The sequence below is a fragment of the Aegilops tauschii genome, chromosome 3 (assembly GCF_002575655.3).
Source record: "Aegilops tauschii subsp. strangulata cultivar AL8/78 chromosome 3, Aet v6.0, whole genome shotgun sequence".
Taxonomy (NCBI): domain Eukaryota; kingdom Viridiplantae; phylum Streptophyta; class Magnoliopsida; order Poales; family Poaceae; genus Aegilops; species Aegilops tauschii.
The window spans coordinates 82,628,685-82,652,439 of record NC_053037.3 but is presented as its reverse complement, the minus strand read 5'-3'; the positions used below and the strand labels follow the sequence as shown (position 1 = coordinate 82,652,439).

The 23,755-nt window shown below is 50.9% G+C and overlaps 2 protein-coding genes and 1 long non-coding RNA gene across 3 annotated transcripts; 2 read left to right on the top strand and 1 right to left on the bottom strand.

Annotated features, from left to right (window-relative positions):
* Positions 1-2,947: 2,947 nt before the first annotated feature.
* On the top strand, positions 2,948-14,563 carry LOC141042281 (uncharacterized). The gene is made up of 3 exons (XR_012204330.1): positions 2,948-3,256; positions 4,365-4,439; positions 14,265-14,563. It is a non-coding gene; the product is annotated as an uncharacterized lncRNA (long non-coding RNA).
* A 242-nt stretch (positions 14,564-14,805) lies between these two features.
* LOC109757108 (octanoyltransferase LIP2p2, chloroplastic) lies at positions 14,806-18,435 on the top strand. Its single transcript, XM_073511607.1, has 5 exons — positions 14,806-14,869; positions 15,044-15,335; positions 16,657-16,909; positions 17,241-17,391; positions 17,579-18,435. The coding sequence occupies exons 1-5, from the start codon at positions 14,806-14,808 to the stop codon at positions 17,860-17,862; spliced, it is 1,044 nt and encodes a 347-aa protein (XP_073367708.1). The 3' UTR covers positions 17,863-18,435.
* A 3,055-nt stretch (positions 18,436-21,490) lies between these two features.
* LOC109757109 (acyl transferase 7) lies at positions 21,491-23,457 on the bottom strand. Its single transcript, XM_020315947.4, has one exon. The coding sequence runs from the start codon at positions 23,181-23,183 to the stop codon at positions 21,717-21,719; it is 1,467 nt and encodes a 488-aa protein (XP_020171536.1). The 5' UTR covers positions 23,184-23,457; the 3' UTR covers positions 21,491-21,716.
* Positions 23,458-23,755: the final 298 nt, after the last annotated feature.

The following is a 23,755-nucleotide window of genomic DNA, read 5'->3' as shown; positions in this document are numbered from 1 at the left end:
AAGAAGGCATTGCAGATAGTTTTTTTTTTTTAGAATCACCGGGGGAGGAGTTCCTCCACCTGAATATATTATTCAAAGTGGCCAAAATGGCAGAGGAGTGATCCAGTTTATAAGAAAAACCGGATCGAAAACCTGAACAAATTGACCCGTTTATAAGGAAAACCGGGCCGAAAACCGTACAAGGCACGACCAAGCTAGGAGGCATAAGACCATCACCACGAGAGACGCAAGTAGATGTGGGGTGTCGTCGGGAGATCACAATACTAGGACTTTGCAAACAGCCGAACGCATCGGCGAGCATACCAGCCCCCATGGCACAACTCAGGAGCATCCACAATCAACGAGTGTCATCCCAGACACGAACCTTGACTGGGGCTCCGCCACGGGAAATCGGAACGATTAGCAAGTTTGAAAGGCATCTTGCACCAACCTTGAGCAAAGATGAGCCGAGACAACACCAAGAGCACGAAGCTCACTGCAACACAATGGCAACCATGAGAGGATCTTGAGCAACCATTACCAACCTGAGCTGCACGAGAACACCACCACCGTAGACGAAGAGCTCCAATCAACCGAGACCATCCATGGTGCCTCAAGGCTATTGGTGCAGCCGAAGGGCAATGAGCGACCGAGTCCACACCCGGACAAAGAGTCACACGCAGCCGAGGCTACAACACAACAGCGGCACCGCCGGCGAAGCCGAAGGGCATTAAGGAGCCGAGTCTACACCCGGATCGCTTCACCGTGCACACCAGTGCAAGCCGGCCGCGCCACCACCACTCCACCACCACATCACACACCACCGTCGACCCCAGTCGGCCGCACAAACACACCACCAGACAGCCAAAGTACCGCCGCCGAACCCCAAAGAACACCACCAAACAGCCACCGTCGACCTCAAGCGGCTGCACCACCACCACCACCATCTTCGCAGCGAGCAACACACGGACAACAACCATGCAAACCCCAAGATGATGCCTTCAAGAAGGGCTGCGACACTGGTTGCGCCGCCATCATCCTTACCAGGAGAACCTGGACTAGGGGTTTCCCCCGGGGAGCCGGCAAAGAGGGTAAAACAACATGACAGCGATGTCTCCAAGAAGATTAGCGGCGCCCACAGGTGTCGCCATCGCCGGCTCCAGATGGAGCAAGGCTTTCGCCACAGTTGATCTGGCAACCTCTTGACGGACCGGTTGAGTGACAAGGGTTGCTCACCTGCACCACCACGAAGGGCCATTGCAGCGCCGCCACCGCCGCACATAGCCAGATCTAGACCACTGCATCGAGTCCATCCATTGACGAGGAAGCAGCACGAGCCGCCGCAGCCAACCGCACCTCACGGCAACCACCAACGGCCAAACTTCATCACTAGACGCCAGATCCACCAGGGGTCGTCCGGACGCAGCGCGAGCCGCCGTGCCTTGCCGAGCACCATGCCGAAAAAGAGCAGAGGAACGCTGCCCGAGGCCAAGAACCACCATGGTTCCGAGCTGCAACCATACATCAGTCGCGCTGAGACGCACCACGCGCACCACTGTGTGCCTGCCGGAGACCAGATCCGATGCACATAAGGCAAGAAGCCGTCCTTCCATGCCCAACCCTCCGTCTGCTGCACACAGCCTAAGCTCCCCGCAGCGAGCCGCCACCTCGCTGCCGAGCAGCAGCCACCACCGCGCCTCGAGGCGCTAGAATGGAGGCGCCGCGTCTGGATCCCAGACCCATCTGGTCGGAGAGAACCAAGGCCAGCCCCGGCCGCGCGCAGCAAGACCCAGCAGTCACCAGCCCCGCGGCGGCGCCCGTGGCAGGCCGCGCGCACGGATCCAGGCGCGTCGACCAGATTCGCCGACGGGACGCAGCTACCACTCTCGCACCATCCACCACGGGACCTGAAGACGCGCGGATCCGGTGCATCCGCGTTGGCCGCCGCCGGCCACGCATCCAGCTGGGCCGCAACCCGCGCTTTTCCCGCCGCTGCGAACGGCGCATCTTGTCCCGCGCCCATCGGGCGCCCCAGCGTCCACCGCAGGTCTCCCCACACCACCTTCGGAGACGGGGGGCCGCCGCCACCGCGGCCAAGCCAGCGGCAGCGGCGGAGAGGAGGGCGCCGATGGGTGGGAGACCGGCGGCTGTGGTGTTGTCTCCCCCGAGTCGCCCGGTGGGAGCGACACGGGGGTCAGCTTCCCTTCCACTGGCACTTGGCTTGTATGGATACTCACTATCTGATTTTCACTATGTTACAACTGCAGATAGTGGTAGACCTGAACATTGATAGTGTGACGCCCGGATAATTAAGCTACAGTAATTCCACACTAATGATGTCACGTCACCTCGGTTACTGTTGTTAATCTCGCGTTAGTTTGAAACCGATTCAAATTTGAATTTGAATTAAAGTCAAACGATAAAAGTTTTCAAACATTAAAACTAAAATGTTCATCATGTGGAAAATATTCATTTGGTAATATTGGTGGTGAACCAACATTTTTGAAAAGTGTTTAATGCCCTAAACTATCGAAAACTGTGGCAAACAGCCCCAAATTTTATCATTTCTATTTAAACAAAATTTCAAATGAATTCAAGTACCTCTCAAACTTTTTGTGGCAGTGCCTAAAAATGCAACATCAATTTTGGACCAAGTTCCACATTTTGCAAAAATCATTTGATGGCTTAGTTAAATACAAACAGTGCATATTAAAAGAAAAAGCAAAGAACAGAAAAGTTTTAGAAAAGGAAAAGAAAACAAGAATGGAATCATGCACTTGGCCCATTGCTATAGTAGGAGCCCAACCCACCTAGGGCCTTTTCTTCAATCTTCTGTTCACAGGGAGACAAAGTGCGTGCGTGTCCTGCATCCATGGCATCCTGGCCATGGATGGCCTCCACGTCGCCCTCTGCGACCTATATCTACGTTTCCCCTCAAACCCTAGTCGTCTCTCGATTGTTTCCCCCTCTTTCCCCATCGAGCCTCCTCCTCCTCTGCTCGAAATCGAGTTGGGAACCGAGTGCGGCGACCACGTTGTTCGCCGTCGTTGCCGTGGCCACCGTCATTGCCGTCGCTTGGGAGCATATCGGGGGGAGGGGGGTGGGGGGGGGGATGCGCCTTCGTCGACTACGTCGCCTTCGCCCTTTGGATCGAGCAGCACCGCAGCAACGCCACTGGATCGACGCGTCTTCCTCGCCTACGGCCGCCGCCGCCCCGCGCCCGATGTACCTCACCGGAACTCCTCTGCCACGCCGGCTGCGTCCTTCGCCTCCCCCCGTGAGCGCCACTCCCATTTCCCTCGAACCCCCTCTGTTCCGTCGCCGTTTCGCCGTGGCTGCGCGCTCGCCGTGGCCGCGTGCTCGCCGTGTCCGCGCGCGCCCCTGCTAGCTGGCGCCTGCCCGCGCCCATCCCCGCGTTCGGCAGCGCCGCCGTGTGTCTCCGCGTGCGTCGCTCGCGCCCGTCCGTGCCTCCGCGCTGCCCCCGGTTCGCTGCTTTTGATCTGCACTACTCAGCCACCGCTGCTGCTTTGCCCGCCACTGCTGCTCCCTATTGTTACTGCTGCTGCCCATAGCCACGCATCGCGTCCCTGCGCCCGCCCGCGCACGCCCAGTCGTGCTCGCTCCTGTGCGCCCCTCCCACACGCAGCCACTCCTGGCCGAGCATGGCGGCCGTGGCCTTGCCCGTGCGAACTGGCCATGCTAGTTCAAGCACACCGTGCACAACCGGCTGGGCTCTGCTCATTAATTAAGGCATGCACTATTCTGTTTAGTAGTAGTACTAATTAGATTAGTTGATTATTTAGTCTAATAGAAATAACATGCAGGACCACCCCGGTTAAATACATAGTATTTAGTTAATCTGAAGTCAATGACAACCGGGCCCCACTGGTACTGTTTATCAGTGGACCAGTCAATGTTGACTGGGTCAACTCAGTCAACAGGCCCGACATGTCAGCCTCTGTAGCACCCTGATGTGTACACTTCAGTGTGTGCACATAGCATTTTGCTCTTAATTTCGAATTAATATAACTCCAGAAAATTCTAGGATATCAATAAAACTTTGAAAATTAATATAAAATAAACCATAGGTTAGATGAAAATACTTTGTACATGAAAGTTGCTCAGAACGACGAGACGAATCCGGATACGCAACCCGTTCGTCCGCCACACATCCCCAGCATAGCGAGCACGCAACTTTCCCTCTCCGGTTCACCTGTCCGAAAACGCGAAACACCGGGAATTCTTTCCCGGATGTTTTCCCCCTTCGCCGGTATCACCTCCTACCGCGTTACGGCACTCCTAGCGCCGTTACTTGACATGTCATGCATCGTTATGCATCACTTTGCATTGTATTCATTGTTTCTCCCCCTTCTTCTCTCCGGTAGACTACGAGACTGACGCCGCTGCTGGTGCCCCGATCGACTACGTCGACGACGACCCCTCCTTGCCAGAGCAACTAGGCAAGCCCCCCTTGATCACCAGATATCGCCTATTCTTCTCTATACAGCTTGCATTAGAGTAGTGTAGCATTTTACTGCTTTCGGTTAATCCTATTCTGCTGCATAGCCTGTCATTGTTGCTACAGTTGTTACCCTTACCTGCTATCCTACTGCTTAGTATAGGATGCTAGTGTTCCATCAGTGGCCCTACACTCTTGTCCGTCTGCCATGCTATACTACTGGGCCGTGATCACTTCGGGAGGTGATCACGGGTATATACTATATACTTTATATACATGACACATGTGGTGACTAAAGTCGGGTCAGCTCGTTGAGTACCCGCAAGTGATTCTGATGAGGGGGCTGAAAGGACAGGTGGCTCCATCCCGGTAGAGGTGGGCCTGGGTTCCTGACGGCCCCCGACTATTACTTTGTGGCGGAGCGACAGGGCAGGTTGAGACCACCTAGGAGAGAGGTGGGCCTGGCCCTGGTCGGCGTCCGCGGTTACTTCAAAATAACACGCTTAACGAGTTCTTGGTATTTGATCTGAGTCTGGCCATTAGGTCTATACGCACTAACCAACTACGCGGGAACAGTTATGGGCACTCGGCGTCGTGGTATCAGCCGAAGCCTTCGTGATGTCAGCGACTGAGCGGCGCGCGCCGGATTGGACTGGAACGCCTGCTAGGCTAGGTCTGCTTCCGGCCGCCCTCGCGACGTGCAGGTGTGCAATGGGCAATGGGCCCAGACCCCTGCCCCATAGGATTTAGACCGGCGTGCTGACCTCTCTGTTGTGCCTAGGTAGGGCTGCGACGTGTTGATCTTCTGAGGCCGAGCATGACCCAGGAAAGTGTGTTCGGCCAAATGGGATCAAGCGTGTTGGGTTATGTGGTGCACCCCTCCAGGGAAGTTTATCTATTCGAATAGCCGTGTCCCTCGGTAAAAGGACGACCCGGAGTTGTACCTTGATCTTATGACAACTAGAACTGGATACTTAATAAAACACACCCTTTCAAGTGCCAGATATAACCCGGTGATCGCTCTCTAACAGGGCGACGAGGAGGGGATCGCCGGGTAGGATTTGTTGGAAATATGCCCTAGAGGCAATAATAAATTGGTTATTATTATATTTCCTTGTTCATGATAATCGTTTATTATCCATGCTAGAATTGTATTGATAGGAAACTCAGATACATGTGTGGATACATAGACAACACAATGTCCCTAGTAAGCCTCTAGTTGACTAGCTCGTTGATCAATAGATGGTTACGGTTTCCTGACCATGGACATTGGATGTCGTTGATAACGGGATCACATCATTAGGAGAATGATGTGATGGACAAGACCCAATCCTAAGCATAGCATAAAAGATCGTGTAGTTTGTTTGCTAGAGCTTTTCCAATGTCAAGTATCATTTACGAAAGGAGTGCTTTGGGTGTACCAAACGTCACAACGTAACTAGGTGACTATAAAGGTGCATTACGGGTATCTCCGAAAGTGTCTGTTGGGTTGGCACGGATTGAGACTGGGATTTGTCACTCCGTATGACGGAGAGGTATCTCTGGGCCCACTCGGTAATGCATCATCATAATAAGCTCAATGTGACTAAGGAGTTAGCCACGGGATCATGCATTACGGTACGAGTAAAGTGACTTGCCGGTAACGAGATTGAACAAGGTATTGGGATACCGACGATCGAATCTCGGGCAAGTAACGTACCGATTGACAAAGGGAATTGTATACGGGATTGATTGAATCCTCGACATCGTGGTTCATCCGATGAGATCATCGTGGAACATGTGGGAGCCAACATGGGTATCCAGATCCCGCTGTTGGTTATTGACTGGAGAGGTGTCTCGGTCATGTCTGCATGTCTCCCGAACCCGTAGGGTCTACACACTTAAGGTTCAGTGACGCTAGGGTTGTAGAGATATGAGTATGCGGAAACCCGAAAGTTGTTCGGAGTCCCGGATGAGATCCCGGACGTCACGAGGAGTTCCGGAATGGTCCGGAGGTGAAGAATTATATATAGGAAGTCAAGTTTCGGCCACCGAGAAAGTTTCGGGGGTCACCGGTAGTGTACCGGGACCACCGGAAGGGTCCCGAGGGTCCACCGGGTGGGGCCACCTATCCCAGAGGGCCCCATGGGCTGAAGTGGGAAGGGAACCAGCCCTTAGTGGGCTGGGGCACCTCCCATGGGCCTCCCCCCTGCGCCTAGGGTTGGAAACCCTAGGGTGGGGGGGCGCCCCACTTGCCTTGGGGGGTAAGTTTCCCCCTGGCCGCCCCCCCCCTTGCAGATGGGATCCAGGCCGGCGCCCCCCCCTCCCAGGGGGCCTATATATAGTGGGGGGAGGGAGGGCAGCAGTATGACAGCCCCTGGCGCCTCCCTCTCCCCCTGCAACACCTCTCCCTCTCGCAGAAGCTTGGCGAAGCCCTGCCGAGACCCCGCTACTTCCACCACCACGCCGTCGTGCTGCTGGATCTCCATCAACCTCTCCTTCCCCTTGCTGGATCAAGAAGGAGGAGACGTCGCTGCTCCGTACGTGTGTTGAACGCGGAGGTGCCGTCCGTTCGGCACTCGGTCATCGGTGATTTGGATCACGGCGAGTACGACTCCATCAACCCCGTTCATTGGAATGCTTCCGCTCGCGATCTACAAGGGTATGTAGATGCACTCCTTTCCCCTCGTTGCTAGTATACTCCATAGATGGATCTTGGTGATGCGTAGAAATTTTTTAAATTCTGCTATGATCCCCAGCAGTGGCATCATGAGCCAGGCCTATGCGTAGTTACTATGCACGAGTAGAACACAAAGCAGTTGCGGGCGTTGATGTTGCCAATTCTTCTTGCCGTTACTAGTCTTATCTTGATTCGGCGGCATCGTGGGATGAAGCGGCCCGGACCGACCTTACACGTACTCTTACGTGATACAGGTTCCACCGACTGACATGCACTAGTTGCATAAGGTGGCTAGCGGGTGTCTGTCTCTCCCACTTTAGTCGGATCGGATTCGATGAAAAGGGTCCTTATGAAGGGTAAATAGAAATTGGCATATCACGTTGTGGCTTTTGCGTAGGTAAGAAACGTTCTTGCTAGAAACCCATAGTAGCCACGTAAAACATGCAACAACAATTAGAGGACGTCTAACTTGTTTTTGCAGGGTATGCTATGTGATGTGATATGGCCAAAAAGGATGTGATGAATGATATATGTGATGTATGAGATTGATCATGTTCTTGTAATAGGAATCACGACTTGCATGTCGATGAGAATGACAACCGGCAGGAGCCATAGGAGTTGTCTTAATTTATTGTATGACCTGCGTGTCAATGAAAACGCCATGTAATTACTTTACTTTATTGCTAACCGTTAGCCATAGTAGTAGAAGTAATAGTTGGCGAGACAACTTCATGAAGACACAATGATGGAGATCATGATGATGGAGATCATGGTGTCATGCCGGTGACGAAGGTGATCATGCCGCGCCTCAAAGATGGAGATCAAAGGCGCAAGATGATATTGGCCATATCACGTCACTTTATGATTTGCATGTGATGTTTATCATGTTTACATCTTATTTGCTTAGAACGACGGTGGCATAAATAAGATGATCCCTCACTAAAATTTTAAGAGACGTGTTCCCCCTAACTGTGCACCGTTGCGAAGGTTCGTTGTTTCGAAGCACCACGTGATGATCGGGTGTGATAGACTCTAACGTTCGAATACAACGGGTGTTGACGAGCCTAGCATGTACAAACATGGCCTCGGAACACATGCGAAACACTTAGGTTGACTTGACGAGCCTAGCATGTACAGACATGGCCTCGGAATACAAGAGATCGAAAGGTCGAACATGAGTCGTATAGTAGATACGATCAACATGGAGATGTTCACCGATGATGACTAGTCCGTCTCACGTGATGATCGGACACGGCCTAGTTTGACTCGGATCATGTATCACTTAGATGACTAGAGGGATGTCTATCTGAGTGGGAGTTCATTAATCAGATGAACTTAATTATCATGAACATAGTCAGAAGGTCTTTGCAAATTATGTCATAGCTTGCGCTTTAGTTCTACTGGTTAAGATATGTTCCTAGAGAAAATTTAGTTGAAAGTTGGTAGTAGCAATTATGCGGGCTGGGTCCGTAAATTGAGGATTGTCCTCATTGCTGCACAGAAGGCTTATGTCCTTAATGCACCGCTCGGTGTGCTGAACCTCAGCGTCGTCTGTAGATGTTGCGAAACATCTGACATACACGTTTTGACGACTACGTGATAGTTCAGTGCGTAATGCTAACGGTTTAGAATTGTGGCACCAAAGACGGTTTTTGAAACGTCGCAGAACATATGAGATGTTCAGAAGACTGAAATTGGGATTTCGGACTAGTGCCCACGTCAAGAGGTATGAGACCTCTGACAAGTTTCTTAAGCCTGCAAACTGAGGGAGAAAAGCTCAATCGTTGAGCATGTGCTCAGATTGTCTGAGTACCACAATCGCTTGAATCGAGTGGGAGTTAATCTTCAAGATGAGATAGTGATGGTTCTCCATAATCACTGCCACCAAGCTATTAGAGCTTCGTGATGAACTATAACATATCAGGGATAGATATGATGATCCTTGAGCAACTCGCGATGTTTGACACCGCGAAAGTAGAAATCAAGAAGGAACATCAATTGTTGATGGTTAGTAAAACCACTAGTTTCTAGAAGGGCAAGGGCAAGAAAGGATACTTCATGAAACAGCAAATCATTTGCTGCTCTAGCAAATAATCCCAAAGTTAAACCCAAACCCGAGACTAAGTGCTCCTGTAATGAGGGGAACGGTCACTGAAGCAGAACTACCCTAGATACTTGGTAGATGAGAAGGCAGGCAAGGTCGACAGAAGTATATTGGATATACATTAAATGAATGTGTACTTTACTAGTACTCCTAGCAGCACCAGGGTATTAGATACCGGTTCGGTTGCTAAGTGTTAGTAACTCGAAATAAAAGCTGCGGAATAAACGGAGACTAGCTAAAGGTGAGATGACGATATGTGTTGGAAGTGTTTCCAAGGTTGATGTGATCAAGCATCGCAAGCTCCCTCTACCATCGAGATTTGGTGTTTGCGTTGAGCATGATTGGATTATGTTTATCGCAATACGGTTATTCATTTAAGGAGAATAATGGTTACTCTGTTTATTTGAATAATACCTTCAATGGTCTTGCACCTAAAATGAATCTCGATCGTAGTGATACACATGTTCGTGCCAAAAGATATAAAATAGTAATGATATTACCACATACTTGTGGCACTGCCATTTGAGTCATATTGGTATAGAACGCATGAAGAAGCTCCATGTAGATGGATCTTTGGACTCAGTCATTTTTTTGAAAAGATTGAGACATGCGAACCATGTCTATTGGTATATATATGCATGAAGAAACTCCATGCAGATGGATCGTTTGGACTCACTTGATATTGAATCACTTGAGACATGCAAATCATACCACATGGGCAAGATGACTGAAAGGCCTCGTTTTCAGTAAGATGGAACAAGAGAGCAACTTATTGGAAGTAATACATTTTGATGTATGCAGTCCAATGAGTGCTGAGGCATGCAGTGGATATCGTTATGTTCTTACTTCACAGATGATTTGAGTAGATGCTGAGAATATTTACTTGATGAAACACAAGTCTGAATTATTGAAAGCTTCAAGTAATTTCAGAGTGAAGTTGAAGATCGTCGTGACAAGAGGATAAAATGTCTATGATATGATCATAGAGATATCTGAGTTACGAGTTTGGCACACAATTAAGACATTGTGGAAAGTGTTTCACAATTAATACCGCCTGGAACACCACAGTGTGATGGTGTGTCCGAACATCATAACTGCACCCTATTGGATATAGTGCATACCATGATGTCTCTTATCAAATTACAACTATCGTTTATGGGTTAGGCATTAGAGATAACCGCATTCACTTTAAAAGGGGCACCACGCAATTCCGTTGAGACGACACCGTTTAGAGAAACCTAAGTTGTCGTTTCTTAAAAGATTGGGGCTGCGATGCTTATGTGAAAGAGTTTCAAGCTGATAAGCTCGAACCCAAAGCGGATAAATGCATCTTCATAGAAAACCCAAAACAGTTGGGTATACCTCCTATTTTAGATCTGGAAGCAAAAGTAATTGCTTCTAGAAACGAGTCCTTTCTCGAGGAAAAGTTTCTCTCGAAAGAATTGAGTGGGAGGATGGTGGAGACTTGATGAGGTTATTGAACCATAACTTCAACTAGTGTGTAGCAGGGCACAGGAAGTTGTTCCTGTGGCACCTACACCAATTGAAGTGGAAGCTTATGATAGTGATCATGAAACTTCGGATCAAGTCACTACCAAACCTTGTAGGTCGACAAGGATATGTACTACTCCTGAGTGGTACGGTAATCCTGTCTTAGATATCATGTTGTTAGACAACAATGAACCTACGAGCTATGGAGAAGCGATGGTGGGCCCATATTCTGACAAATGGTTAGAAACCATGAAATCCGAGATAGAATCCATGTATCAGAACAAAGCATGGACTTTGGTGAACTTGCCCGATGATCGGCAAGCCATTGAGATAAATGGATCTTTAAGAAGAAGACGGACATGGACGGTAATGTTACCGTCTATGAAGCTCGACTTGTGGCAAAGAGTATTTTCACAAGTTCAAGGAGTTGACTACGATGAGATTTTCTCATCCGTAGCGATGCTTAAGTCCGTCGGAATCATGTTAGCATTAGCTGCATTTATGAAATCTGGCAGATGGATGTCAAAACAAGTTTCCTTACCAGTTTTCGTAAGGAAAGGTTGTATGTGATACAATCAGAAAGGTTTTGTCGATCCTAAGGATGCTAAAAGGTATGCTAGCTCCAGCGATCCTTCCATGGACTAGAGCAAGCATCTCGGAGTCAGAATATACGCTTTGATGGAGTGATCAAAGTTTTTGGGTTTATACAAAGTTTGTTAGAAACTTGTATTTATAGTAAAGTGAGTGGGAGCACTACAACATTTCTGATAAGTATATGTGAATGACATATTGTTGATCCGAAATGATGTAAAATTTCTGGAAAGCATAAAGGGTTGTTTGAAAAGAGTTTTTCAAAGGAAGACCTGGATAAAGCTGCTTACATATTGGGCATCAAGATCTATAGAGATAGATCAAGACGTCTGATGATACTTTCAAAGAACGCACACCTTGACATGATTTTGAAAGAGTTCAAAATAGATCAGCAAAGAAGGAGTTCTTGGCTGTGTTACAAGGTGTGAGTATTGAGTAAGACTCAAGACCTGACCACAGCAGAAGAGAGAGAAAGGACGAAGGTCGTCCCCTATGCTTTAGACGTAGGCTCTACAGTATGCTATGCTGTGTACCGCACATGAAGTGTGCCTTGCCATGAGTTGGTCAAGGGGTACAATAGTGATCCGGGAATGGATCACATGACAGCGGTCGAACTTGTCCTTAGTATCTAGTGGACTAAGGAATTTTCTCGATTATGGAGGTGGAAAGGAGTTCGTCGTAAAGGGTTACGTCGATGCGAACTTTGACACTAATCCGGATGACTCTGAGTAGTAAACCGGATTCGTATAGTAGAGCAGTTATTTGAAATGGCTCCAAGTAGCGCGTGGTAGCATCCACAAGATGACATAGATATTCGTAAAGCACACACGGATCTGAAAGGTTCAGACCCGTTGACTAATAACCTCTCTCACAAGCATAACATGATCAAACCAAAACTCATTGAGTGTTAATCACATAGTGATGTGAACTAGATTGTTGACTCTAGTAAACTCTTTGGATGTTGGTCACATGGTGATGTGACCTGTGAGTGTTAATCACATGGTGATGTGAACTAGATTATTGACTCTAGTGCAAGTGGGAGACTGTTGGAAATATGCCCTAGAGGCAATAATAAATTGGTTATTATTATATTTCCTTGTTCATGATAATCGTTTACTATCCATGCTAGAATTGTATTGATAGGAAACTCAGATACATGTGTGGATACATAGACAACACAATGTCCCTAGTAAGCCTCTAGTTGACTAGCTCGTTGATCAATAGATGGTTACGGTTTCCTGACCATGGACATTGGATGTCGTTGATAACGGGATCACATCATTAGGAGAATGACGTGATGGACAAGACCCAATCCTAAGCATAGCATAAAAGATCGTGTAGTTCGTTTGCTAGAGCTTTTCCAATGTCAAGTATCATTTCCTTAGACCATGAGATCGTGCAACTCCCGGATACCGTAGGAGTGCTTTGGGTATACCAAACGTCACAACGTAACTGGGTGACTATAAAGGTGCATTACGGGTATCTCCGAAAGTGTCTGTTGGGTTGGCACGGATCGAGACTGGGATTTGTTACCTCTGGGCCCACTTGGTAATGCATCATCATAATGAGCTCAATGTGACTAAGGAGTTAGCCACGGGATCATGCATTACGGTACGAGTAAAGTGACTTGCCGGTAACGAGATTGAACAAGGTATTGGGATACCGACGTACCGATTGACAAAGGGAATTGTATACGGGATTGATTGAATCCTCGACATCGTGGTTCATCCGATGAGATCATCGTGGAACATGTGGGAGCCAACATGGGTATCCAGATCCCGCTGTTGGTTATTGACCGGAGAGGTGTCTCGGTCATGTCTGCATGTCTCCCGAACCCGTAGGGTCTACACACTTAAGGTTCAGTGACGCTAGGGTTGTAGAGATATGAGCATGCGGAAACCCGAAAGTTGTTGGAGTCCCGGATGAGATCCCGGACGTCATGAGGAGTTCCGGAATGGTCCGGAGGTGAAGAATTATATATAGGAAGTCAAGTTTCGGCCACCGAGAAAGTTTCGGGGGTCACCGGTAGTGTACCGGGACCACCGGAAGGGTCCCGGGGGTCCACCGGGTGGGGCCACCTATCCCGGAGGGCCCCATGGGCTGAAGTGGGAAGGGAACTAGCCCTTAGTGGGCTGGGGCGCCCCCCATGGGCCTCCCCCCTGCGCCTAGGGTTGGAAACCCCAGGGTGGGGGGGCGCCCCACTTGCCTTGGGGGGTAAGTTTCCCCCTGGCCGCCGCCCCCCTTGCAGATGGGATCCAGGCCGGCGCCCCCCTCCCAGGGGGCCTATATATAGTGGGGGGAGGGAGGGCAGCAGTATGACAGCCCCTGGTGCCTCCCTCTCCCCCTGCAACACCTCTCCCTCTCGCAGAAGCTTGGCGAAGCCCTGCCGAGACCCCGCTACTTCCACCACCACGCCGTCGTGCTGCTGGATCTCCATCAACCTCTCCTTCCCCTTGCTGGATCAAGAAGGAGGAGACGTCGCTGCTCCGTACGTGTGTTGAACGCGGAGGTGCCGTCCGTTCGGCACTCGGTCATCGGTGATTTGGATCACGGCGAGTACGGCTCCATCAACCCTGTTCATTGGAATGCTTTCGCTCGCGATCTACAAGGGTATGTAGATGCACTCCTTTCCCCTCGTTGCTAGTATACTCCATAGATGGATCTTGGTGATGCGTAGAAATTTTTTAAATTCTGCTACGATCCCCAACAGGATTATGCTATGCGATGCTACTTGGAGGATTTCAATCTACTCTTTTCTACATGCTGCAAGATGAAGGCTGCCAGAAGCGTAGTCTTCGACAGGATTAGCTATCCCCCTCTTATTCTGGCATGCTGCAGTTCAGTCCACCGATATGGCCCTTTACACATATACCCATGCATATGTAGTGTAGCTCCTTGCTTGCGAGTATTTTGGATGAGTACTCACGGTTGCTTTTCTCCCTCTTTTCCCCCTTTCCATTCTACCTGGTTGTCGCAACCAGATGCTGGAGCCCAGGAGCCAGACGCCACCGTCGACGACGACTCCTACTACCCCGGAGGTGCCTACTACTACGTGCAGCCCGCTGACGACGACCAGGAGTAGTTAGGAGGATCCCAGGTAGGAGGCCTGCGCCTCTTTCGATCTGTATCCCAGTTTGTGCTAGCCTTCTTAAGGCAAATTTGTTTAACTTATGTCTGTACTCAGATATTGTTGCTTCCGCTGACTCGTCTATGATCGAGCACTTGTATTCGAGCCCTCGAGGCCCCTGGCTTGTATTATGATGCTTGTATGACTTATTTATGTTGTAGAGTTGTGTTGTGATATCTTCCCGTGAGTCCCTGATCTTGATCGTACACATTTGCGTGCATGATTAGTGTACGATTGAATCGGGGGCGTCACACCTAAACATTGATAGGGTACATGTTGAACTGGATAGCAAGACTGTGGTGCAGATGATCAATCAAATACGTTAACATCTTTCCGCTGCAGGTCCATGGATAAGGGAGATTAAACAAATGCTAAGTACAAAAGTTGAATTTAAGATGTCGTGGGTTAGTAGATCTACAAATGTTGCCGCGCATAAACTAGCAAAAGTTAGCGTTGGAGGTGAGTTAGGTAATGTTTGAGTTGGTGTTTCTCAAAGTGTTGTGTATTAGATGTAATTTCGGATGACATTCTGAACTATGTTCCTTAAATAAAGCGACCGCAGCTTTTCTCAAAAAAGAAAAAAAAAGGAAAAGGATTCTCAAAAGTAAAATTAAAAACAATTTCCCTTCACAGAGCTGCTCCCTGAGAATCGGCCGTTCGTCCCCTGGTCTCGGGTTCCCGACGGGGCGCCGTACCTCCGTCTTGCCTGCGACTGCCCCCGCTCCCCCCGTCTCCCCTGCGACCGCGCCCACCCCTCCTTCCCCGGTCTCCCCCGCGACACCACCACCGCCGCCTCTCGCGCCACCGTCTCCCCCGCCTCCCAAGTCTATCGACCACCGCCGCCCGCCGCCCCTGCTTCCCCCCCGTCCACCGCGACCTCCTCACAGCCCAGCACCTCGTCTCCCTCTCGAATCGACCGAACTCGGTGAGTGCCTCGCCTCTTCTCCATCTACTCGATTCAAAGTTATTGCTTGATGTTACTGCCTTCCCCTGATTCAAAGTAGTTGTTACGTAGTACTACTTGTTACTGCTGTTGCTTGATAGTGTTGTGTGTATGATGCCACTGATTGATATATATATACTGCTTGGTGTGGTGTATGCTGCCACTGATTCAAATGGAGAGTGGACTTTTTTTTTTTTGCTGTGTATGATGTGGTGTATGCTGCCATTGCTAATCCTCATTTTGTTGCTATATATATATGTACTCCCTCTGTAAACTAATATAAGATCTTTTAGATCGCTACTTTGAAACAGAGGGAGTATATCATAGATGGAACAACTGAACAGAACTGGACAGATTGATTTTGCACACAGCCGATTCTCTGGGCAGTTTCTCAGAATCTGATTCTCTAGGCAGATAAGCTGAAAAGAACTGGCCCTCAGTTTAGTTGGTGCCGTGCAGCCGCCATCTATTCCTCACCATCTGCTGGAAAAAATGTTAAGTAAAATTTATTCAACTCATGTGGAAAGTATTAGCCGACCGTGTTAAATTCTTGTGAACTTGGATTCGCTGTTGCACCGTGCGATTCAATTTGCGCCTATCCAATCCAGGCCGGCCAGGTTTCTTCCTCCTTGCCGCCTCCGCCACGCCCCGGCACAGAAGTCCACCCCAGCCAGACTCGAGAGCATGGTTTCTTCTGCCATGGCGGTCTCCGCCTCTCTCTGCCACAGCATCTTGCCCTTCTCAGTCACTGCCAGGGACTACTCGGCGCGCTCCTGAGGGGGAAGGCTGGGCCTCGCCGCTGGCTGCAGCTCCGTCCCTATCGCCACCACGGCCCTGGCGGCCGATGCCACTCGCGTCGGTAGTAGGAGGTACTCTCTGTTCGTTAATTTTAATTAATATGGTTAATTTTATTCAAAGGTCTAACCAATTGTACCAATGAGACCCAGCTACGAAGAGATGCGCCATTAAGTAGTACTGTACTCCCTCCATTCCAAAATAAGTGTCGTGGTTTTAGTTCGAACGCGACTGCATTTGTTTTGTTTAGCCCAACGCTTTGTTGATGAGCTCTTCTTTTTTATCAAGGGGTTGATGAGCACAAGCAAACCGGGTTACTGTTCTATTCTGCACAATATTTGTCATGATGTATTTACGTAGCTTCAAATAATTTGTGTAATGATATGTTTGTTGTCTGCATTACCACCTGAACTGAAGCTGTGAGCACTGCTGTAGCATTTCGTCAGCCTTCTATTGCTTGCTTGTATGTTGGTCATACGTGGCGAATGACACTCTTCGTATTCAACAGGTGTGAACTCTTTGATCTCCATCAGCAGATAGTTCCTCTTGTTGATTCATGGGGTTGGCAGAAGTCCATTGTTGAGAGGAGGAAACCGTTGGTAGGCATAGACACGGACACAGATGAAGATCACTCGGACACCTTAATCGCGCTGCAGCATCCACCGGTTTATACACTGGGCAACGGCAGTAGTGAGAAATACCTCAATTTCAATATAGAAGATTCTCCTATTGAGAGTCATCGTATTGATCGTGCTGGAGAGGTAACATATCATGGTCCTGGACAGGTATTTGTTAGTTATTTTAGCTGGGTCTGAAAGTGTATTTCACATTGTTGTACTTGCGCTCGCCATTGTTTCCAATTTAGTTTTCTGCTTCAAGGTAATTAAATCTGAAGTAACCTAAGCTTCAAAGGAAAGAAAATAATGGAAAAAAAATGGTTTTCCATATCCGTGTTGGTTAGATCAACCTATAACCATTTGAAATAAGAATAAACTTCCTAACTTTCGAAATATTGAACACAAAATCTTAGTTATTCATGTTTTTTTGTAGCTTAACACTATTATCTTACAATCAATTATTTTGCTTCCTTAGCTCGTTCTGTACCCGATTCTCAATTTGCGGTATCAAAAGAAGGATCTTAACTGGTACCAAAGATCACTTGAAACTGTGGTCAATCGTGCCCTTCAGTCCGCATTCTCTATTAAGGCATCAACAATAGAAGGCCTCACTGGTGTTTGGGTTGGTATGTTACTATCCATTTGGATACCGCAAAATGTTTTACCATGTTATCACGTATCTTTCTTAACTTGTACTCCCTCCGTTCCGATTTACTCGTCGTGGTTTTAGTTCAATTAGTTTTAGTTCAAAATTGAACTAAAACCACGACGAGTAAATCGGAACGGAGGGAGTACACTCTATTTCCTCTCCAGGGGATCAGAAAGTTGCAGCTATTGGAACTATGTGTGCAAGATGGATAGTATATCATGGTCTAGCGCTAAATGTCACAACTGACCTAACCCCTTTTGAACACATCGTTCCCTGCGGCATAAAGGGCCGTGGCGTTGGGAGTATTAAGCAGATATTGCAAAAGGCTTCCAACGGTAGAGAATATAACGATGCAGAATTGATGGATATAGCTTATGATTCGCTGATTAAAGAGTTTGCTGACTTTTTCCAGCTCTCTCTGGAACCCAGCCCTGATTTGTATCTTTAGCAAGATAACATTATCAATCAACTGCACAATGATTTATTAGATTATCAGAACTGGACTCCAGCGAAAAAGTCAGAAACAAATACAAGAGGATAGCAGAGGCAAGCTTTTATTCAAAAGTGCAGTCTCCTAGAGTCTGGTAGTTGCAAAACCGGCGATCCGTGTGCATGAATTCAAGCTTTTGCTTCACCTGCAAGGTGGGGCATGGAAACCATTTTCAGCAAGCAGTAGCATAAGCACATCACTTCCTTCGGTGGTTGAAGCCTACCCTCCCGCCTTCGTGCCAACACCTGGCCACGCCTTGCAGGTGCAGTGCTTTCGTTTCTCGATGCCTTCATAGACGGACGTTCCGCGCCCCTTCCAGGTGATCTTGCCGCATTTTTTCGCTCTCCACATTGTAGCACATCCTGTGTTCTTCTTCTCAAAATGATCACCGAGCTCTTGTCGGCAAATGTAGTATGCTGCATTGGGTTGGACTAGCTAGTGCCTCCTTTGCTCTCCATGGACTCAAACATTTATAGGAAAACACCAAGTTTGGATAAGTTGTGCAATTTAGCTTGTAAAACTAGTAAATACGTGAGAGGAGAGGAACTCGAACGTTCTTGTCATGTCTCTCGCTTGTTGCCACCTCGATCGTCACGCGGCTCATTTTGCTTACGAAAGTGAATAGGTGACGAGGCACCTTCCTCTCTGTGATATAGACAGTTGGATACCATTTTTGTCATGTCTTGGATAATGTTACAGAACAAACCACAGGTGGTTTGGGACTTGGGAGAAGAAAGTAAAATATGAAACTAGATTAGATACGGGAGAGAAAATTGTTATGCCTGGTACCTTCTGAACACTTCCCTTCAGAACTGAGCAAAAACTCTGTCATGTCGCCTACCCGATGCAAAAATGTACTCCCTTTGTCCCGTATTACTTGTTGCGGAAATGGATAGACCGCGACAAGTAATTCGGGACAGAGGGAGTACTACCTCTGTACACTAATAATACAAGATGTTTTTGCAGTTCAATTTGAACTGCAAAAATATCTTACATTAGTTTACAAGAGGGAGTAGATTTCAAAAATAATTCAGGAGGTGATGGAGTTGCATATGTTGAGTTATCTTGGAGTTAGCTTGGTTCCTGGAATCTTTTGATCCGTTCCTCGTGGCGGATCAGACGGCAACAGGTAGAGATCAGGATTCAGAACCCAGACCCACTAACCAAACCAGCCACCCTGCATAGTGTCAGAAGTATTAACCAACGACACCGCACAGAGTCAGACAAAAAGGATCAACCAACCAGCGAGGCTGCGCGACCATCATCATCATTAAACTACGCCTCTCTAACAAACCATGCACAATGGTTCATCAGATTAGATCATATCATTTGTCTAGATCATCGGACGCGCAGTGCTACCGTACTAGCAGCAGCCGGGTGAGCTTAATCAGATGGGATTTGTTGATCAGCTCACCCATGTGGTTAGCTCATGATCTGGTCTTCTTTTAAGCGGCCCATGTTCGTATTTATTGCCTGGAGCATCTGTGGTTGGCATTCCGAGTTTTCTAAGCGGGGGCGTGAGGAGCGTTGTGGTTGGCATGCAGATCTAGCAGGCCTGTTTTGGTTCGGCTGCAGTGTGTGTGGCAGCCTGCTGCCTGTCAGCTGAGCTGAATGCTAAACTTGCTTCGATAAGCGACTGTTTAATGCTGTTCTGGTCCAGTTGCAAGACAGTAAGATGGGGGTCAGTGTAACTGTCCACTCAGGAGCAAGAGATTCAATTACGATATAGTCAACTGCATTCGAAGTTCTGACGGTCTGAGCTCAACTCCATTACGCTGGATGCGGAACAGGTTATGTTGCAAGTTGCAACGAGATGCATGCTGCAACTAGCAGGTAAACAACAGCCATGGTCTTGTGGCTGTACGCGTCAAAACTGTACCCGGCGAGGAGAGAACCCCCGCGTCGCCTCTCTCTGGCGACACGGGGGGAACCCCTCCGGCGCCGCCACCTCCCCTCCTCCCTCCACCCCCCCACCTCGCCGCCGCCTGAGGAGACCGCCGACGAAGCCCGGACTGCCTGCAGGGAGGGTGGCGGCGGGGCATCTCTCTGCGAGGCGCGAGGGCGCGGCGAGCTAGGTCGGGCGCGCGGGCGCGGCTCCGGAGCGGGCGGGTGTGGCTCCGGCGGTCTATGGGGTGACGCGACGCGGTGGTGGTCTTGCTCTAGCGCGGGCTGGCGCGGCTCCGGCGGTGGGTGGGCGCGGCCAAGCGCGGATCTGGCGTGGCGATGTGCGGCGCCGCGGTCCCCGCGGGATGGTGGTGCTCGGCCCGGCGGCGTCTTGGTGGTGCTCCGGCAGCTCCTGGCGCTGTGGATCCGGCGGATGGTGGGGGGCGGCAGCTCCGAGCGTGCGTGGCTGGCTCTGGCCGGCCCTGGGTTCTCCGGATCCGGCTGCTTCGTTGCGGCGAGAGGCTGTTTGGTGGTCCGGCCGGGCTTGGGCTCAACAGTGTGGCAGCACCGGGCGAAAGCTCTGCCTCGGGCTTCTGGCCGGTGCCGGCGACGGCGACGCCCTCGGGTGCCGCGCTCTTCTTGAAGACGTCGTCGAGGTGTGTTGTCTGCCCTGCTTGTGTCTCCGATCGGTGAGACCAGTGGTGTGGTGGTGGCTTCTGCTTGGTCATGGCGCGATGGCTTCGTGGGAGGTGTGCGGGTCAGCGGAGGTGCAGTGCGTGAGGGTGTGGTGTTGGGCGGTGCTCCGGGCGAAGGCTTGCCGGGTTTCTACCGGCCGACGGCGTCGGCGTCCGCGGATGTCGTGTCACCTCCTTGGAGGCGCCGCCGTGGAGTCCACCCCCTGCACATCCTCGGTTCCAGCTCTTCAGGTGAAAGCCTAAGGCCCAGTCGGGTCGGGCGACGACGTCGGCATCGTCGCCTTGAAGAGCATTGGATCCTGTTTGCACTTTCCTTGGGCTAGACGCTCGCGGCATTGCGGTCGGCGGCTGTCTGTCCGGCAATGTGGATGTTGCGCGACTTCTAGTGTGGCAACGATGGCGGCTTCGAGCGAAGTTGGGCGGCTGCTGAGCTTTGGTAGTCGGTCTCATCCGGCGTGTTCAAGGGGTTGCCGGGCCTCATTTGTCTTCCGCGGCGACGATGACACAAGACGGGTGGTCGGCTCCGGTGCCGGCTCAACGCAGGCCCAGCGCCTTCCCCCTACAATGCTCGTCGACAGAGTCGGAGCTGCCTGGTCGTCGGCGTGTGCGGTGGACTGTTTGGCATCGACCGACGTAGGCCTCGACGCTTGTTCGTGGTTTTCTCTTCGACGGCGTGTGTGCGTTCTTGTGTGGGTTGCCAGGTCGCTCTGTGTGCCTTGTTTTTGCGGGCATGTTGTGATGATTTTCGCCCGGTTTTTCGTTAATTAACTAGGCACCTCTCTTCGACCTTTTTTAATGAATCGGGCCCTAAGGGACCGCTTTAAAAAAAACAGCCATGGTCAGAAGATGATCCAAGTGGGTCTGCTAAACTGCAGCGCGATGTAATTAATACCCGTTTGAGCGCCAACTAATTCCAAACGCAGGGAGTACTCTACTAATCTGCAATGCACGCTACTACGGCGGATGCCAAGCTCCTTTCAGCCAGTGAGTGACGGGAGAACAAGAGCTCTGTGTCCAATAATAGTTTATTATACTCCACGAAAAACGAGTTCTGTTGGTGGCTTTCCACCAAACTCATACAATCAACTCCCCAAATTCAGGATCGGTTGCTTATTTTCAGTCACGCTACACACCATCAATCAATCCACACATCAACCAATCCAATGCAACAACCATATCTATCTCTAACCACGCATCCTTTTGCCTTCGGCTTCACTTCTCCTCCGGCTCCGGTCAGTTCATGTCCAGCATTCCCTGGTGGAAGGCGGCGACACGGTCGGGCGTCACGCACTGGGTGATGAGCCGCGCCCCTGGCTTGTGCGCCCACGGCTTCACCAAGATGCACGTCGCGATGTAGTCCAGGTTCGTGAGCGGCACGACGTGCGCCGGCGGGCCCCAGCCGTAGTCCACCTCGGCGAACCCGAGCCGCGTCCAGTCCGACACCAGTAGCGTGCGGTAGTCCGACGTGATCTGGTACGGGTCCTCGCCGCCGTCGGCGCCGGCCTCCCCGGTCGCCCATCGCGCGAACTCGGAGGGCATCCGTCTCTTCCCGTCCTTGATGATCTTCACCACTTCCGGGATGGAGGAGCCGGACACCTTTCCCGCGGGCGCCGAGACGCGCATGATGTAGTAGCAGTTGCCGTAGAACCCGGCGCCGGCGCGCGGGAGCGAGGCGTGCAGGAGGGGCCGCGCGTTCATGGCGAAGCAGAGGTGCACGGTGGAGTCCGGCTCGAACCCCGCCGCGCGGGTGCGGCTCTGCCACGCCTTGGCCACCAGCACCTCGAACGCCGAGCACCAGGAGCCGGTGTGTGACGAGTTGTACTGAGACTTGAAGTGGTTGATGTAGTCCGCGGAGATGTCCATGGCGAGGTACTCGAGCCGCTTGGCGCCTGCGGGGCTCGGCAGGCTGCCGACGACGGCGCCGGCCGGGTCCGGGATCGCCTCGCGGCCCCATTGCGGCTCCACCGCCAGGCCTTCCACGCTGCTACGGCCGCGGGCGAGCTCACCGACGGCGGCCATAAACTGCGCGGCGCCGGGGCCGTCGGAGACGGCGTGGCTGAAGCGGAAGCCGACGACGAAGCCACCGCACGCGAAGGTGGTGACCTGGACGAGCAGGACGAGCCTGCGCTCGTCCTCCTCCTGAGCGGGCGTGGGCGGGAGCAGCTCGTCCTTGGCGATCATCATGGGGTGCTCCAGGTACTCCACGTCCTCGAGCGCGCAGGCAGCCGCGGCCTCCGTGAACCAGACGCCGCTGCCCTCACCGCCGCAGTCGACCTGCAGCAGCCCACCTTCCTCCGTGAACCCCAGATGGCCGGCGAGCGGGTAGTAGTTGACAAGAGCCTGCGCCAGAGCCCGTTCGATGGTCCTCGCCGGGCCAGCGTCGTCGCCGCCGTCAAAATGCCGGTCAAGAGCCGGCTTGAAGACGTGCAGCGACTCGATGAGCGCCATCTGGGTGGGGTAGCGGTCGAGCCAGGACAGGCGGAGCGGGCCGACCGGCGTGGGCTCGGCCGGCGCCACCAGGCGCTGCGCCAGCCGCTCGACGGACTTGTTCACGGCCGCCATTGCAACGAAGCCGCAAGAACTCAGTGCAGCTGGCGGGAGAGAAAGAAGTGATCGGTGGGCTCGGATGTTCGGCAGTTGGCTGACTGCTACTGCTCCTTGCTTGGATTTGATGTGTGGGTAGGTTGCTTGACTTGCCATTGAAGTGGAAACGCATGGTATTTATAGGGGGTGTTGCGTAGGCTCTTGGTAGTGACGAGGATGAGAGTCGGATGGAAGGCTTGTGCAGTTGCTCTGCTCACTGCTCTGCGTCGAGCCGTCGGGGTCAAAAGGTGGTGGAGCGGCGCTTTCATAGCTCTATCCAGTTGCAACCAAGCGCTGAATTCGACTACACAGGCACAGCACAGCAGCTCATCTTACCATTAATTACGTGCCACTGGCACGTCCTAACAACTCCAAGATTGTGTCCCCTAAAAAAAACTCCAAGATTGTGTAAAAAAAACAACTCCAAGATTGTTTAAGGAAAAGGCAGGGGAAACGTTTGCAGAGACCATGCTTGTGTATGTCCATCGGCGTGTTTCCATTGAAGTGTAGCAAAAAATTACGATGATTTCGTAACTGGAGTACTAGTTTACGTAAAAAAAAAAACGTAAGTGTAGCAAAGCTCGAAGGGGGAAGGCGCGTGTTCCCTCTAGTCTAGGTACAAAGTAACCAGAGGGCCGAAAGCTGCCGGGTCCATCGACTGACTCCGTGCAAGGGTTAGGCGTGTTGAT

Bases quoted from the DNA above. Each gene is read 5' to 3' on its own strand.
- LOC109757109 (XM_020315947.4), bottom strand. From the start codon at position 23,183: ATGGCAAGTCAAGCAACCTACCCACACATCAAATCCAAGCAAGGAGCA.
- LOC109757108 (XM_073511607.1), top strand. From the start codon at position 14,806: ATGTCGTGGGTTAGTAGATCTACAAATGTTGCCGCGCATAAACTAGCA. The intron at 16,910-17,240 runs GTAACATATCAT...TTGCTTCCTTAG, and splicing joins GTATTGATCGTGCTGGAGAG to CTCGTTCTGTACCCGATTCT. The intron at 17,392-17,578 runs GTATGTTACTAT...TTTCCTCTCCAG, and splicing joins CCTCACTGGTGTTTGGGTTG to GGGATCAGAAAGTTGCAGCT.